The sequence below is a fragment of the Aplidium turbinatum genome, chromosome 16 (assembly GCF_918807975.1).
Source record: "Aplidium turbinatum chromosome 16, kaAplTurb1.1, whole genome shotgun sequence".
NCBI classification, from domain to species: domain Eukaryota; kingdom Metazoa; phylum Chordata; class Ascidiacea; order Aplousobranchia; family Polyclinidae; genus Aplidium; species Aplidium turbinatum.
In genome coordinates, this window is record NC_137487.1 from 15,300,195 (window position 1) to 15,318,973 (window position 18,779).

At 38.7% G+C, this 18,779-nt stretch overlaps 1 protein-coding gene across 1 annotated transcript; it reads left to right on the forward strand.

Moving 5' to 3' along the window:
- Positions 1 to 796: 796 nt before the first annotated feature.
- On the forward strand, positions 797 to 17,759 carry LOC145785256 (arylsulfatase I-like). Its single transcript, XM_082596937.1, has 12 exons — positions 797 to 851; positions 1,128 to 1,175; positions 1,608 to 1,771; positions 2,692 to 2,840; positions 3,029 to 3,105; positions 5,506 to 5,669; positions 5,966 to 6,130; positions 6,272 to 6,417; positions 6,793 to 6,924; positions 14,428 to 14,558; positions 15,433 to 15,543; positions 16,401 to 17,759. The coding sequence occupies exons 1-12, from the start codon at positions 797 to 799 to the stop codon at positions 16,574 to 16,576; spliced, it is 1,518 nt and encodes a 505-aa protein (XP_082453063.1). The 3' UTR covers positions 16,577 to 17,759.
- The last annotated feature ends 1,020 nt before the right edge of the window (positions 17,760 to 18,779 follow it).

Below are 18,779 nucleotides of genomic sequence, written 5' to 3' on the forward strand. Positions count from 1 at the left end.
TGAAGATTCGATACCTACTGCCGCTTTTGCGATTCTATTCATGCATAACTTTAAAAAAGTTTTGTCCCTTTACACTACAGTAACTTATATTATGTTCGATTTTTCGTCATGTTGATGAAAACAGTTCGTGCTGCATGGAATGGGGCAGCGCTAATCAAGAAAAAAAAAATTATCGTTATCGGACATTATCGGCGATAATTTATCGTTTATCGTTATCGCTTAACTTTTTTTTGATTTATCGTTTATCGTTATCGCTTTAGGCATTTTTTGTTTATCGATTATCGTTATCGCTTAACTGAAAAATGAGTTATCGCGCCCAACACTGACTGTATTTGTAAACCAGCAATAGGTTTTGGCCAAGTGGCGACATAAGCTGCTTTTATTTCGTTTTTAGCAGCGTATTTACCAATGAGCTTTCAAAAGATTATTTTGAAAGCCTGATATTTCTTTGTGTTTGTGCAATATCTGTGATAACACAGACTAATACGGGCTTCCGGTTCCTTTTACGTATTTCGACAAAGCTTTTTTTTTCTCAGGGCAGGTATAAAAAAAAGAAAGCAATCTGCGTTTCACTGCTATATATCAGTGAAATCTAAATATATCAGGGATATATTTAGTTATCAGCGTAGCCTATAGCAGAAAACAGTCCAAAGATTGTTAGAAAAGCGCAATAAAATAGTTATCGTTTTTCTGTAGGCTACAATAATAATTGCACTTTTGAAACGTAGTTTATTCATTTTTAAATATTCAACTTTTTCTCAAATGTAACAAAATAAAACTTGTATTGCCATCAGCAATGAAGATATCAATTCATCTGTTGCTTGTATTTTGGGTTGTTGCTTTGCGCAGCGGTAAGTGCGGTAGCCTGCACCAACAAAAGTTTTTGTTTAGCAGGATAACATATAAACTGCTTCAGAGTAGGCTCCAAAATTATAGTAGGCCTACATTGACAACCAAAGTTATTTGCTTTCAAACTTTTGCCACAATCTTAGGTTATTGGACATTCTACAATTTTATAAACTTTTGTAGACTGTTTTCTATGTCATTCCACAATGCGTTTTTGAAACATTTTAGTCTAGTACGTAGGCTTATCCTGTGTTTATAACAAAGTTAGTGTATTTTTTCAGCTGATGGATCCGCTCCGCATATCGTACTGGTATTTGTAGATGATTTGGGTAAGTTTTAATACAGCAAGTCTAAACTTACAAAATACTTTCAACTAGAAAAATAAATCAATGGCTTTTTTTCCTTGGTCTGAACCTTAAAAAAAAAGCTATTGATTTATTTTCTTAGTGATATTGCTTTCTGTATTAGGTAGATCGCCCATTTGAGGATGTGTCATAGTACCAGATCACCTTTTTCAGTTGGTTTTTCCCATTTTTGATACTTTCAACTAGCGTTCAATTTTGGTTTAGACTTTTAATAGATTTTATGTTTTGTCTCTGTTTTGTTAAATTGCAAGGGGGGTAGAATGTGGATATGCTGTAAGGTCCATTCTGATTGAAAAATATGAGATTTCGTGCGTGCTTCGCCGAGCATTTAATCTCAATTTTTAACCATTAAGCATAAGAATGCATATCACAAAATATGCAATGCTTTTTTTTCAGGTTTTAACGATGTGAGTTGGCACAACAATGAGGTTATAATGCCAAACATAGCGGATCTGGCTGCAGATGGAGTAATACTGGAACAAGCATACGCCCAAGAAGTTTGTACACCTTCACGTGCAGCATTGCTTACCGGATACTACCCAATAAGAATTGGAATGCAGGTACAGTAAATAGTTCTTGCTTTCTAGTTTTCGAATCTAGATTATTCGTCAAAAGTTCAACAATCCACTGGTGTGAAGACAAAGCTTTGAGATTTTCGGTGTGCGATTCTCTGTGTGCTTAAGATAAAAGTCCTTAACAAAGGATGCTCGATCCAGTAAGGGTGCAAGGCCTGATTCTATAAATTGCGTGGTTTCTGAATCATTAGGGTTAGTTATAAAATTACGAGCAAAATGTGCTTTGCCTGGGCCTATACTGGGCTTTCGACTCACGTTCTGAAATCGAAGTGATTAGACCGACTAGTTTTCAGTCAGTCTGTTGAAGAATGTAGCTGAGATGTTATCTTAGATGTGACGTAGTCTTCTTTATAAGTTAATAATAAGTTTTTTTTATAGTTTTGCATGTGACTTTATGGTGATATTTGTGTGCTGTGGCTGTGGAGTAGCATGAAAAGACCAAAGTAAATATCATAACTTAATTGTTCGCCTCCAAAGATCTGCCGATAAACATCAAACTCTGCCAACGAAGAAACGGTAAGATCATGCAATTATGATTCAACTCTTGGTGTGTACTGCAATAGTCCTACATTTCAAGGACAGCTATCTTTTTAGCGGTACCACAAAGATGATAGCCTACAATTTAAAAACAACAACATTTTATCAAAAACCAAATTTCAACCGTTGGTCTTTATGATTGGGCAGTGGGCACGCGTCTGTGGTAAAAGTTGTAGAGAAATGCAAAAAAAAAAAAAACGGTCAGAATCAAGCTTTCAAAGAAGCTTTTTCAGTCTTTGAATAAAGAATTCCACAATTATTGTAGCTGCGTGACATTTGCTTTCTTTGTATTACTTGAAACATTTTTCTTGCAGATAAAATTTAGTGCTTAGTTTTATAATTTAATTATTGTTCTTTTCGGTATTCAGGAAGATGTTGTCACTTCTTCCCAAACCAACGGCCTTCCTTTGGATTTGACTCTTCTTCCTGAATATCTTGGAAACGCTGGATACTCTAATTATATGGTTGGAAAATGGCATCTGGGATTTTGTAATGAAACTTACACTCCTCTACAACGGTAAAGATAAGTTTTGCGTTTTGTATTCGTACCCAATGTAACCGTATGTTATAACAGCGCTTTACATTTCAAACTCCTGACACTTTTGTGTGAGAAATTTCTCACATTTTAGCGTTCAACACTTTCAACAATTTTTGTTTTGTTTTTGCGGATGAAGTTGCTTTGCATGAACTTGTGCATGTGTTTAGGGGTTTTTCTTCACACTATGGATTTTACAATGGAGAAATCAGCTATTACACCCACGAGACAGCTGGGGGCGGACATGGTAGTATTTGTTAGTTTAAATGCTTAGCGACACTACGACTGGTCACAGCGGTAAACCATAATCTCTTCGTGGGAAAATTGTAACATAAGATTCCCGAATCCGTTCGTCTGTATATAATGACCGAAAAAGAAACACTCCTTCGAAACGTCTTTTCAAAATTGTATTTCTGTAAAAATAGCCTCAAAGCTGTCGAAATTGGATGCAACGCCGTACACCACTAAAACTTGTCACTACAGAACAGATTACTTAGATAAAAGACGGAAAATTTGTCCAGCTAGCAAGCACAAAGCAAACAGTTAAATATGCGACTGACTTCCAACAAACAATTTTACGATTGACTAGAATAATTTGCGATATCTCAAATGCACGTAGACAGTAACTGTGACGCAATAATGAAATACATTGTCACGCAATTCAAACCGTTATTCAAAGGTAGTGATGCAATATTTCATCAGGTCTTACGACCGATGGTGCAATATTTGGACATTTTCTAGCAATTTCCATGACGTAAGATGCCAGCTAGGTTAAGTAGACCATAACGGTTTTTATATGACGTTTGATTTGGTGAAAATTGTCGGAACAACGACTTTAGCTATTTGTCTTTATAAATAACCTACATACGATTCTTGATATAGGCTACTGTACATCAGTGACGTTCGGTGGCTTAAACCATTGGGAAAGCAACTTGGAAATATGTTGCAGCAAGGTAGTAGGCACGAGGGGCGTAACCGTCGGGCGAAGCCCGAAGGCGTGTTGCCGAAGGCAACACTTCCAGCGGGGGGTCTGGGGGGCCTCCCCCAGAAAATTTTGAAAAACACTTCCAATTTGGTGCGCTCTGAGAGCATTTCCAAAACAAAATCTTCGGACTTTCCCAGTCCGAGGATAAAGATTCAATCAATCAATCAAACTGGGACTAGTCTAGAATGTTGGCTGCTTTTTTAGACTAAGCACAAAAACTTATTGTCAATGTCATCTGTAAGCATTTACGACATGCATTGGACTGGTGCACTAGTAAAGAGCAAATAATTAGCCTATAGGCTAAATTAAGCTAGTCCATTCTTGAAGAACACAAGTATGTTTGCTCTGAACTTGTGATGTCAGTCTATTGACCCAAAGAATTAAAAAAACACTTGTGCTGTTTCAGTACTGGTTGGTTAATGTACCCTTTGGAATTGCATGTCTTATTGTAGAATCTATGTTTTTTTTGGTAAGAGAACCAGCTTTATTTTCAGCGTACTCAGTAGCCTATAGTTACAAGCCCGAAAATCACTCATGCGTAGAGGCTGTATCCTTTCGCCTGAAACCAAAAGCAGTCGCTATGAGATACGCATTGACGTCACTGGGAAAGCAATTTTAACCATAACACCAGATAGCACATCTGATTGGCTAAGCAGCTGGTGTCGTTTTGCAAAACGATTGAGGATTGGATAAAACGAAGGCGTTTTTCAATGTAGGGTAAGCACTTTTGAAAGTTGATTTCCCTGGAGCTTCAGTGATGGTTTCTGACAAAAGCGTTTGCGTTAATTGGCATTTATAGGCAAGAAATGCGGTTTGGTGAGAACTTAGACTACTCACAAGAGTTACGAGTAATTCTAGTCACGAACACAGTAATTTTCAAGTTAAAATAGACTTGATAAAAATAATAAGAAGTTAAACCTAGAATTCAGTCATTATATTTTGCATAGTTTTCGCTCAGGTAAGCACTGCTTTCCTTGCTTTCCCTCACCGATCGTCACTGCTGTACATATTCATTCGCTGCAAGTTGCATGAGACTGCAGTGGGGCGAAAAAATCTGTAGTCTTGCGTGAGAGTAATTGTAATTTATAGATTATTAGCCTAAGTTGCTAGATTATCATTTTGCAACAACAAATAAATACTTATCGTGATCGCTTACAGAAAACAATTATTGCCTACCGAACTCAATTCATTCTAAACTCAACCCAGTTGTGTTTTCTTTCACCAAATAAACATTACAATATGGTAACCTGGAGTGACGTAGCTAGAAAAAAGATTTAAGGGGGAAAATGCAACTGTTGGGCTGCAAATATTTTAATGTTTGAAATAAAGAATTTTTTTCAAAATATAGCGAATGTAATAAAAAGTAATGAATGCAGCTAAACATTTATAAAACGACATTCAACATATGATGCAACGTCATTAAAAACGTTGTAATACTATTGAAAACATATTTTTTGGGGAGAGAAGATAAAATTTTGAGGAGGCAATTGCTCCCTTAAGCTTCCCGTGGTTACGTCCTTCGTAATCTGCCTACGCGAGGTGGTATCCATTTATTTTAATTAGAGTAATTGTGTAGGCAATTGTAACATGACACACGTTTGTGTATAGCCTGCTGTGATGAATGATAACAGCAGCTTATATCATCCGTTTTTCGTATTCCAGAAGCTTTAGATTATCGCAATGACACTGCTGTGAACAACGCTTCCTTTGGAGTATACACTACCACTGACTTCACCAATGCTGCCATCGATAAAATAGAGAATCACAATCCGAACAGTCCCATGTTTTTGTACATGGCTTACAATGCTCCTCATATTCCATTTGAGGTATATTTTTTCCTTGATATCTTGATTATTGCAATTTATTGAAACTCAAACATATTTTTGATATAGTAGTTCCTCCTTATTAGACCTAAACCCACCTCGGGACCCAACGATTTTGGACTTTTTTAGCGAGTGGGAAGAGGGAGACAAATCTCTACCACTCCTATACGTTTAGTCATTTTGGACCGGAACAAGTTGGGCTTAATAAGCGGGTGGGCCTAGTAACTGTGGGCTTAATAAGCGGGACTACTATATAAATATACGGAAAACTCGATGTTAATCAGTGCTCTGTATTGTAGGTCGATTCTTCGTACACTGATCTTTACTCATCCTTACTTAGAGGTGGAAATCGCAAAACTTACCTTGGCATGATCACTGCTCTCGATGATCAAATCGCACGTCTCGTCGATGCTTTAAAAGAGAATGGTTTTTGGGACAACACAGTTTTCGTTTTCTATTCCGATGTAAGTCGTTAAAAAATGTAAATTGAAAATGGTTGACTTCAGTGCCATCAGCGAGATGTGTTTTACTGACCTTTTGCATAATCTGTCCGTCGTTTTTCTCAGGGTTTGATTAACATTGATCTTTCTCCCGAATTTGACTAGAATGGCGGAGGAGCAAGACGAAGCGGACAAAGCGGAAATAATTATCCGCTCCGTGGAAGGAAGAGCACTTTGTGGGAAGGAGGCTATCGAGTACCAGCATTTGTGACAAGCAACTTGCTATCCAATAAAGGATACGTTCACAACGGGTGAGTTGAATAATTTTGGTTACAACTGAGTTTACTAATCAACATATATTTTACCTGTTGTGTAGATACAGACTTCATTTATTTTACTAGCTGACTTCTAGATGTTTTGCAAACAAAAATGTGGACCAAGGCGTGAAGGCTTCCTTCAAGAAAGGAAAATCACAATTAATATATTTTTGCATATAAAATACGTTTAAGACCGCCTTTTCTTTCCTAAAATTTTTTTTAATATGTAGCCTACACAAGTATGAAAAATTTAATATTGAAAAAATATTCCCGTTTACTGACGTTTACGTACATTCAAAAGAAATTTGAATTGTTGGCTGTATTTTACCTTCATCAGAGTATAAAACTTTATTGTATTGTCAAACATAGGGTGGTTCATGTGACAGATTTATTTGCGACATTTATTTACCTGGCCAATAACAAAGAGGCTAGCAATATTCCTGCAGACATTGATGGAAAGAACGTATGGGAAGCTCTATCTGACAACACAGCATCGCCAAGGTAATGTTGTTCTTGCTACGAATAATTATGCGAATAGTAAAAAGTAAAGTTTGGTTTGCTTTTAAGGAACCACAGCAAAGAATATGTCTAATTTCAGCATCTAGGCTACGTTCCTCATTATCACCCATCATTAAGTTCTTTCTTCTCCTCGAGGGTTGAAGGCAATGAAGCGCCAAGTTTCTCTGTCGTGAGATTTTTCTGCTGCTACTTAGTAGTGGTCACAGCGGTAAACCATAATCTCTTCGTGGGAAAATTGTAACATAAAGTTCCCGGATCCGTTTGTCTGCATGTAAAGACCGAAAAAGAAACACTCCTTGAAACGTCTATTCAATAAGTGTATTCCTGTAAAATTAGCCCGCGGCTATCGAAATCGAGATGCAACGCCTTACACCTCTAAAAACTGTCACTACGATACAGATTACTTGGATAAAAGACGGAGAATTTGTCCAGCTAGCAAGCACCAAATAAACCAGTTAAATGTGCGACCGACTTCCAACAAACAACTTCCAGAATGAATCAGAAAAATTTGTGATAACTCAAAGGCACGTCAGCAGTTCGTGACGCAATATTTCATGTTTAAACAGGTTTCAACTGAAACAGGTTTAAACAGGTTTGACACAAGTCTTACGGACGATGGTGCAATTTTGGCTCATGTTTTAGGAATTTCCATGACGTAAGATTCAGTAGACCTGAACGGTTTTTATATGACGTTTGATTAGGTGAACAATTGTCTGGAACATAGCGGCCCCTAGTTATGACAGTCTGACATGGCATAACTAAAAAAGAATTGACGACAATTGTGAGCCAATGAATAAAAACACATGATACACAAATTGTTTGAATCACTCACGTTTAAGTTAATACGCAAATACAAAGGGCATGCAAAGAATGAACAGCAATAAGAATAAACACGACGATACATGAAATTGGTACCATAGGTAGTAGGTACACGCAAAAAATGACGCTATATACAATGGTTGCGATAATAACCGACTGTTCTGGGCTCAGACAAGTGTCGGCCACCGCAGACAAAACCAGGCTCAAACCCTAACACTTAGGTGTTCTTTACGGGGGCGAGGCACGAAATATCCTTCAACACGTAGTCTACTTTCACTTTCCCCGTACTCTCATCATAGTTGCAGATGGCAACTTTAGCTCTACGAACCACAGGCTTCCCTTTCCTAATTTGTGGGACCACCTCATGCACCCTTCCAAGTTGATACTTCCCACGTTTACCAATGTCTTGGAGAGAACCTACCACTACAAGTTGACCAGGCTCCAAATTCTCGGCCATTTTTAGCCATTTTTTCCGGCCCTGAAGACCTGGCAAGTAAAAATCGATCCATTTACTCCAAAACTGCTGAGAAAGTGACAAATTGAACCGATAATCCCTTCTTAATTGGTCACGATCATGTGGTTGCCCAACAGCACAGTATGGGTCTAAGTATGGGGTCAAAAGTGAGGCAGGGGTGATGACAGTAAAATCCCTAGGGTCGTCACTCAAAGGTACCAAAGGGCGTTCGTTCACGATCCGAACGGCACTGCCTGTGTACGTAAGCAGTTCAATAAAATTGGGCTTACGGCTTGAAGAGTCCAAAATGTGAAAAAATGCAATTTTAAATTGTTTAACCATTGCCTCCCAGGCGCCACCTTGCGCCGGAGCATACGGAGGTATAAATTCCCTGATTATCTCTCTCTGTCTCAGGGCGTTGTGAAATTCAGCTGATTCTATCAACTCGGGTAACTTCATTTGAAAGAAGCATTTAGTCACATCAGCCATGAGACCAAATCTACCAAGCCGAAATCTAGCCAAGACATCTACCAGAGGGTTTAACAAGTCAGGACCCGAAAACATTACATCATTAACACAAGTTCCTCGAAATTCAGACTTGCCATCGTAAACAATGCGCTTTTTTAATTGTGACGTCACAAAGTATGGTAAATACCACTCAGAACCCTTCACATTTCCTGCTTCACCAGCACGCTCAATATAACCATTTGATTTAAGATCTTTCATGGTGTCAGTAAGGAAATCACGAAGTTCAGGTTGTTTTAAAGCTTTCTTTCTTAAAGCAGCAACTCTATCTGACGCCAACACAAAATTGTTAGGTAGATCAATATCTTCCATCAACGGAACAGGTATCTCAAATCGACCATCTTTCAACTCAATATTCGGTTCAACAAGTTCTCTAGCCAACTTATCATTGCGAGACAATTCACAGGTTTCATTTTGCAACGTCAAATCTTGAATGACTTTATTCAGGTCTGCTATTTCCATATCACGAGACTCAATTTTACGCTGAAAGCCAGAGATGACATCCGACTCTGAAGACGTCTGCACTCTGCACACTTTAGCAACGCTTTCCTCTAAGGGTGACTTACCACCACAAGCCAACCAACCGAGAGGAGTGAGTAAAGCATGCGGTTCACTACGATTTTCACCAACACGCTCTTCTTTTGCACACATCAAATAAGCGTTGTCGTTGCCAATCAGTACATCTACAGTACTACAATCATTCAAATGAAACATATTCACGTCATGAAAATGACGGAAACCATTTAAATCTTGTTTATGCGGTAAAGTTTTAACATCATCAGCCCAAGCTGGGTTAACCACCGAGGTTATATCACAAAACAGTTCATCTGTCTCTAACGACTGGATGTTGAGTTTGACAAGGTCAGCACAAGTAGCTTTCTGACCAGCCAGGGTATCCATTTTAAACGACGCTTTATCGTACGGTTTAAGATCAAGTTCACACACCAAATCACTCGAAACAAACGTCAACTGCGAACCAGGATCATGCTGACAATACACCAACTTCGATTTGCCAGTCATTGGATTCAAAACACGAGCAGCAGTAACGCGGTTAAAGGCTGCTTTAACATTTCCAATCTTAACATTACGCACAGGAACTCTGGCACGAGCATCATCTTTCCCAACCGAATCCAGAGAATCACGTGACGTCACATAAAAATCATGCAGAAGAAAATAGTGTTTCCTATCGTTGTTAGGCCCACACTTACGACAGTTATTTGCATGAACGCAATCCCTAACCATATGCTGGCGCAAACAATTCAAGCATTTGCCAGCTTTCACAATGACATCTCTCCGATCTTTAGGTGTCAAGCGCAAAAATTCTTTACAATTAGACAAAAAATGATATTCAACTTGACCACGTGACGAACAACAAATGCATGCCGGTAGGTTTTTACGTCTGGCTTCACCACCGCGCGGTGCGCCAACAACAGTCGAGTACTGCGAACTCCCTGACATCACATCATCATGGGTTTTACGGACGTCTGCCAAACAGGACATGAAGGCAAATTTCCTTTGCCAAACTTTTTAAATTGCTGCGACTCACCAGAATCGCCCATTAGCATAATGCTAAAATCAGTCGACTTACGCGTTTCCTTCCGTACTACAAATTCAAACAAACTCTGAAAAGTAGGCTCATCAGTGCCACCATACTGATCACCTAAAAAGTCAAGATATCGCTGCTTAGCGTCAAACGGGAGTCGCTTAGCCAAATCCAAAACAAAACGTCCTTCCAATTTGTCACGCTGACCATAAGCTTGCGCGTAAAGCAAGCACTGCGATAATTCATCTTTAAACTCTTTCAGATCACTGGAAGAGGTCGAAGTCAATTTGCTACCATAGCGATACTTTCTAATTTTCTGGTTCTGCGAAAAGACCTCCACGAACCCCAAAACGCTGGGACAAGCGAGCTAACGACATTTCTATCCTGTCTTCCTCTGACAAGCCAGGGGTGTCAGAAACCAAATTAGCAATCGTTTGCGCAGCTGTCCTAACACAAGCTGCTTGTAACAAAGTCAAACGAGTCCCCTTAAAGGGCGAAGCTGCCATTAAGGCCGTAACACGATTTTTAAAGAAGATAAATGGCATATTATTACCATCGTAACCAATCAAGGCCGCCTTATCGAAAAACGTCCTACTATTTTGGTACCGGTATTCAAAAAAGCAATCCTGCTGTTGAGAACTCGATTTAGCGGGAGAAGACAAGCTATATCCCTTAAGGGGCTGAGTGGGCTCAGTCACGTGCACAGCCCGATCACGATCCTCACACACGTTAAAATCAGGAGACGCGATACGCCTCTCACAACCACCCAAATTACGTGTAGCTGGGCGATCAAAACCTAGCGGCGCAGAAAACTGTGAAGGGGGCAAAGCATTACTACTAATGGCGGCCCCGTGACCTGTACGCTCTGGGGGAGGAGTTCGGTTGTAATTCGCAGACCTTGGCTCTACAGCATTCGGAAGACCCTTAGCCGCGGCCCCGAGACCTCCTGAAACAGCTGGAAAACGTGTGGATTGCCCTGGTCCACTCACAGGTTGAACGGGCGTTTGGAAAAGGTTATGTAAATTAAACTGCGATTGATGTTCATTTCTGGAATGCCTAGAAGAGCCCTTCTTAGAGCTACGCCGAGAGCCCACCTCTGATCGATATTCAGCTAAAACTACCTCTTTACGTTGTTCAGCCCTCAACTGAGCGTCTTTGAGTGCGAACTCAGCAGCTCTCGCGGCTGCCTCAGCTGCTCTCGCTTCGGCCTCAGCTCTCGCGGCAGCCTCAGCTCGAATGGCCTCAGCTCTCGCGGCAGCCTCAGTTCGTATGGCCTCAGCTCTCGCGGCAGCCTCAGCAGCTCTCGCTTCGGCCTCAGCTATCGCGGCAGCCTCAGCTCGAATGGCCTCAGCTCTCGCGGCAGCCTCAGCAGCTCTCGCTTCGGCCTCAGCTTGTATCTGGAGCTCCTCTCGTCTTAGCTGCAGGTTAATTTGTGCCACTATCCGAGACGAAGTCCTAGACATCCTAGTGCTTACATTTGAGGCGCTATCCTCAGGATGTATGTCAGCATCCAACATATCTGAGAACTCACTTTCTTTTTGTTCAAAGTTATTTTTTAACGAGTTAAATTCGGGATCTACCCTATCACGAAGTTCTGCCAAGATTGCAGAGTTAAAGATTTTAGTCAAAAGAGCATGGAAATGCCGTAATTCCTCTTCTAAAGTAGATAACTTAGATCTAAAAATTAACAGTTCCTGCTTATCACTCAAAGAACCTAGGGCTACAGAAAGTTCCCCAATTTCAGTCAAAATATCCCTTCTAAGATGCCGGGCCTCTCGAACTGACTTAGCCTCATCGTTACTGGGTCCCTCCCCAGAATGGCCTGCCCGACCGCAAAGAACATCATCAGGCTTAAACTCAGTCGAGTCTACGGCGGTCGAGTCCCTGTCGCCACCGAGTGTAGACATATTAAATGTTGGGGCTAAATTAACAATTAAAAAAATTAAGTTACACAAACACACAAAATTATTAGGCTACAGTAGTTATAAAAAACTTAACTGCAAAGACCGAAAAAATACAAAAAAGAATTTAAATGCACGATACCGTAGCTGTACGGGTATGAAGTCCTAAAGTCCACAAAACTTGCTTGGATTCTTCCACTTGAATCTACAAGCACAGATGGATTGTCTTTTAATCTTCTTTCTTGCCAATGAATGTCAAAGTTATTTTTCTTCAGTACCAAACTGAGAAGAAATGTCTTTACTTTTCTTTGCTTCTGTAAGAGTGTAGACTACCAACCAACAAATCTTCTTTTATTATTTCTTGTACTTCTAAGTAGTTCTTCTGCACTAGCTGACAACAAACACGTCGTTTATTTTTATGCCTTCAAGTGCTTCTTGGCCTACCAGCTAACAAAAATCGTCTTTTATTTTTCTTGCTTTAATTTCTTCTTGACCTACCAACTGACAAGAACTCGTCTTTTATTTTTATTGCTTTAATTTCTTCTTGACCTACCAACTGACAAGAACTCGTCTTTTATTTTTTATGGTCACAGCGGTAAACCATAATCTCTTCGTGGGAAAATTGTAACATAAAGTTCCCGGATCCGTTTGTCTGCATGTAGTGACCGAAAAAGAAACACTCCTTGAAACGTCTATTCAATAAGTGTATTCCTGTAAAATTAGCCCGCGGCTATCGAAATCGAGATGCAACTCCTTACACCTCTAAAAACTGTCACTACGATACAGATTACTTGGATAAAAGACGGAGAATTTGTCCAGCTAGCAAGCACCAAATAAACCAGTTAAATGTGCGACCGACTTCCAACAAACAACTTTCAGAATGAATCAGAAAAATTTGTGATAACTCAAAGGCACGTCAGCAGTTCGTGACGCAATATTTCATGTTTAAACAGGTTTCAACTGAAACAGGTTTAAACAGGTTTGACACAAGTCTTACGGACGATGGTGCAATTTTGGCTCATGTTTTAGGAATTTCCATGACGTAAGATTCAGTAGACCTGAACGGTTTTTATATGACGTTTGATTAGGTGAACAATTGTCTGGAACAAATAGTTATTGGACCTTGAGACCAAAGACTGCCTGCTTGCTATAACCTCGTCTAGGTGAAGTCCATAAAACATTGCCAACTTGGACTGGTATAAAGATGGACTTTCGTTCAAGAATGCTCAAACGACGACAAAGTAGTGATTGCACTTTGCTTGCTGAACAAGGTGCGCTGCATTGATCCAATCATACATTTTACAATTAGTGAGTTAGTGTATTTGAGCAAACTAATAGACTTATATTGGGCTATACCAGGGGTGGGCAAACTTTTTGTACTGAGGGCCACATTTGAAAAAATGTTGCAGCCGGGGGGCCGCACACTCTCATTACAAAATAGGAAAATTTACCCTGGTAAATAAACGCATTCATATTAAACACAATTTTTGTATTTCACACTCAGTTACGTTTAAAGCTATGCAATCATCATCACAAAAGTTAATGAGACTTGTGCAAGTGTTCACAGTTTTTCACAATCTTCTGGTTTGGTTGTGTCTTTTTAAATTGTACTCCTTAAAAACAGCCACGGACTCACGGCACAACAAGCAAACTGCTTTATTCCCAATTTTGACAAAATAGTATTTAACAGTCCATTCCTTATTGAAAATGAAAACACGACTTTCGTTTTCAATCTTTCGCTTCTCAGCACTCATTATTTTAACAGAGTAAAAATATAAATCTTTTATTTTTTAACAAAAATCCTGTAGAAGTGGAAAACATTAAACTGTACGTCTAAAATAACAATGAAAAGCCATTTGGAGGAAAGTAGAAGTAGCCTACTGGTAGGCCTACGGTAGCTGCTACCGTATTTGTATTTTATGATCAAACAATTGAATCAAACAATGCGTGAGAGCATGTTGCAATACATGCGCGACTGACGTGTGTGTTTACGCACTGAAAGTGAAGAGAAAAACACACTCGTAAAGGGAATAATATTTTGTCATGTAATCTGTTTAATTAAAATAGTAAGTGATGATTAGTAGTTTCTGCAAGTGCCGGCGGGCCGCATAAAATGGTCTCGCGGGCCGCATGCGGCCCGCGGGCCGTAGTTCGCCCACCCCTGGGCTATACCGTACATTTAATAATAGTAGTCAATAAATAATATTTATATGCTTCCGTAATTTAAGTTCTTCATTAATCAGGACGGATCTGGTGTACAATGTAGTAACTAAATCCCACTCCTCTAAAAAGAGAAGCACGGTTATACCACAAGCAGCTATTCGACTTGGCAAATACAAACTAATCGAAGGAGACCCTGGAGGATTTGGAGCTCGTAAGAGAACCTAACTTAACTTTTGTTACAGCCTCTTCACTAATCTGGCAAGACATAGGCTAGGAAGCACGCACGCAAATAAACGAGCAACACTTGGCAAATAATTTTTTTTAGACTCATGTAACCCATTGACAGAGTTGCTATTCCACATGAAGCTCGTTATTTTATCTGCACCGCATCTGCCAATCCAATGTCTGCTTGAGGAAATGTCGCCTTTTTGACAACATGTCATTTTCATACATTTTTTTTTGACTCAAGGACTTTTCAAAACATTTCAAAGACTAATACAATATGACCGCGTTAAATTTGGCCTTGCAAAAATCAATATATAAGAACCTTAATGTTCTAAGCATTGAGCAAATATTCTATTCTATAGGGCCTGCAGGCTTCTAATGTTGATATGCATTGGAGGAAGATGGACCACATAACCTGAAGGCCTTTCATTCCATACTGGCTATTTTAGCTTACGCAAATTTAATCAAATTCCATTAAATTCTACAAACAGTCTACCGAGATCGTTTTAGACTAGCCTATGTCCGTCAGATTATACTTAGCACCAGACCTTAAATTTAAATCATATGGTTGTTTTGTTTCCTGCTATATACTGTAGATGAGTGTAGATTGCTTTCTACGACTATTCGTGGTTGTAAAATGTACATTCAATATTGATATCTGAGAAGAACATCTGTCTGCCCTTTTAATTCTTTCAAATGTCAACTGCTGAAATGCATTTGGTAATATTTTTCCCTGCTGCTTCAACTAATGTAGGCTACAAGTAATTTTATTGGTCCATACTTTATACAATAACAAAACATTTCTTCAAGAAAGTAAATACAGTAAAAGCTTGAAATCTCACTTTGTTCATGTTGCACAGTTGATGATTGGGTGAGGCCCCCAGAAGACGATACTGATCTTATTGGCAACCCAAGCAATTATGGACCATTTACTGTTGGCACAACAGATTATTATGTGTTCGATTTGGATGGTAGGCTAAGTGTATTCTAAGTGGTATGGTTGTTTGTTTAAAAGGTATTTGTCCCCAAACTTGTGTTCAAAAGCAAGCTCCACCTATTTTTTGCTTAATTCTTGCTGATTTGAGCTTTAAGCTATTGATCCAGGTTCAGCTGTTATTGTAAATAAATCAAAAATTTCGATTCTTAATTGAAATGATGGTGATGTTGTCGTAGCTGAAGTCGTTATTCTTTGTACAGTTTTGTTCAACTGCGCAGGATGATATTCGAACTAATTTAGGTTGAGATTACCATTGGTTTGTTTGCAAAGCCGGGTTTGGGTTAATCTTTTTCCGCTGCCGGCCAACAACATTGCAAGTGATTTGTAGACTGAAACGTTGTGGTAGATGGATGTTGTGCAAGACGTTCATTGACCATTAGTCTTCCATTAGAAATACTTACAAGACTAGTTACCAAATTTTACAACACTTTTCTGTTTGGCATAGTTGATGACTTTTTAATCTAGATTCAGAAAATGGAACACTTAATCGTGTTTTGCCTGCAATATATAAACTCATATTCTACATCCCAATAAAATTTTAAAAATATACATCTTTTTTCCATTGAAATAGGCCTACCTTGTATTAATCAAGTTTAGGCTGCTTCAATATAGCTTATATAACTCAATCAAATATAGTTATTACTATCTGAAGCCTTTACAAATTGTTTCACCTAACGGATCATCAGAAGGTCTGAAAAAACATGCAAACAGTAAAGAATCGATAATTCTGAAAAGATATTAAATATTACAACTGTAATTTAATCTGCCAAAAAAAAATATTCAATTATTCAAAAAATATTAAGGCTTATATAACTCAATATTTTTGCTCAGCTGATCCTTACGAAACCAATAACATTGCTTCCACAATCAGCACAACGATGTTTGATTCTCTGAAAGACTTTCTCACAGCTGCAAAACGGAACACCATTGATGCGATACCTTCTAACACAACCAATTCATCCGATCCAGATAATTTTGGAGGCGTATGGAGCCCTGGATTTTGCTAGCTTGCTTAAAATTTGCAATGAACAAACGCAAACGAATGATTTTATTTATGAGATATTCGTAATTGTGTCCTATACTGTTATTTCGATACACGCAGTGGTGGGATTCAATCTAGTTGACAACCGGTTCAGTTTAGCTAAATATAGCCGCACCTTGCAATCATGCGTGCGATGAGTATATAAGGTCCACTCAACAAGTTGGCCAGAAACCGGTTCTGCAAACTTTTTTAAGTTTAAGAAGCGGTTCGCGCAAACTGGATGCACCCCACCACTGGATACACGTACACGATCAATCAGCCTAATAGGCTTGTTATAGCTTTGATTACTATTATGCTTTTATTGTGAATTTGTTACTCGATATTACTTGTCGTTGCAGCGCCCTTGCTTTTGGATAATGTAATTGCAGATATTCTTAAGTGGCTTTTGCACTGAACGCCTAGAAGGCTGTGAAAACATTGTAGGCCTACTGTATTTGTGCAAGTTTTTTAATTAATCTTCAAACAGTCACGAGTTCAGCAAATTACTTGCAAAATAACCGACAAGGTATTTACTTCAATAGCTCGAATCGCTTATTCTCCATTAAACAGCCCGCCTGTCAATACTGTTTACCTTTATTCCTTCTTCATTTTTACATATTTGCAAAATGCAGTAAGCAATACCTTATGCCCTTTTTATTAGAATCAGTTAAAAAATATTGGAGGAATGCGTTTACTTCAGAAATTTGCAATATTTTCTTATCGTTTTGAGGGGCACACAAAAACATTCCACCCTTAGGCCTAAATCTATTACAGCAAGCACGTGTGACCAATGCCGTCAACCAATTAACTAGAATAAGTTTCAGTGGCTGCCGTCATTGTGACTATTCTAGCACTCAGCCAGAGAGTTGATCCTTGCTTTGAACTTTATTTGGTAATTACAGAAAAATAAAGAGTTATGGCTGGGATAAGAATTGAACACATCATCGAACTGACTATTTTTCTAACTCTAACTCTTTAGGCCACGCTGCCGACGGCGAAACGTTTACTTACTCTACTTACTCTTATCAGAAATGTTTGCGTTTTTGTTGTGTTATAAATGTAACTTTTAATTGGTTGAAACGCTGTTTCTGTAACTCCTGATTGGTTCGGCGCTTTCTTGCCCTTACATAATTTATTATGTTTAAGTGCCTACCAATACACTGAGATTGAGCGAGTGAAGCGTGCCAAATCTTTTGCAAAAGCGGAGAAAAGTTGCAGTTTTAGGAACCGCTACTGTAACTAACTGCATCCAACAAGTAACCTACAAACCACTCCATGTGGTCAGGGCCGCATTTAGACAAAGGAAAGCCTTAATGCTTAGGCAGTTGGGCTATTTCCATTTTGAGGCCCCTTGCAGTCATAGAGACGAGTATTTCAAACAACCACTGATATTGAATTGATAATGGACACACAAGTGTTGAAATTAATAACCAAAGTTTGTAATTTAACTATAGATGTTTTTAGATAGATAGTTGTTCATTGGCCGCTGCGAAAAAGATGTACAATAAATCAAAACACAACGTACAGTAAAACTGTTGAAAAGATTACAATAAAAAAAACGAATAAAAGTGATGATAGCATCACAGCAGCGGGAGGCTGCGAAGTGATCATTCAAGGTCTTCAAGTCAAGCAGCCACCCTTAACTCATCAATGATAATTATTATTGAGACAAAGAAATAATAATAAATAAATAACGGTGAAGCTGTCCAAGATGATAAGAAATTAAAAAAAAAAGTTTAGGTAGGCCAACCTAGCCTACGTTACAATTGCAAGTTTGATTAGCAGGTTAATTTAGCATTTGCCTAATATGAGTCAATAATTTTCTTTTTGTACATTCTTTTAAAAGTTGTGAAGAAGGATTTGCTAATTTCAACTGATATATTATTCCAAATTTTGCACCAGAGTATTTTATAGAGCGTTGTAGTTTAGTGGTTGTGTATCGATAATAATAGTAATCTAGGTTGGTCAAGTTATGCCAACATATAGGTCAAAACATAACTTCATCAATGTCATCAATTGTCATAAATGCATCGCGAGTTTAGCAAATTCTTCTAAGAATGTCATTTCAAAACTTATGAAAGATTTGTTTCAGTTAATATACTAAAACTTTATATAATTTTTTTTTAGGGGTCTGCGACCGCTTCCTGGGCACCAAAAGGGGTCCGCCAAGACAAAAGGGTTGAGAACCA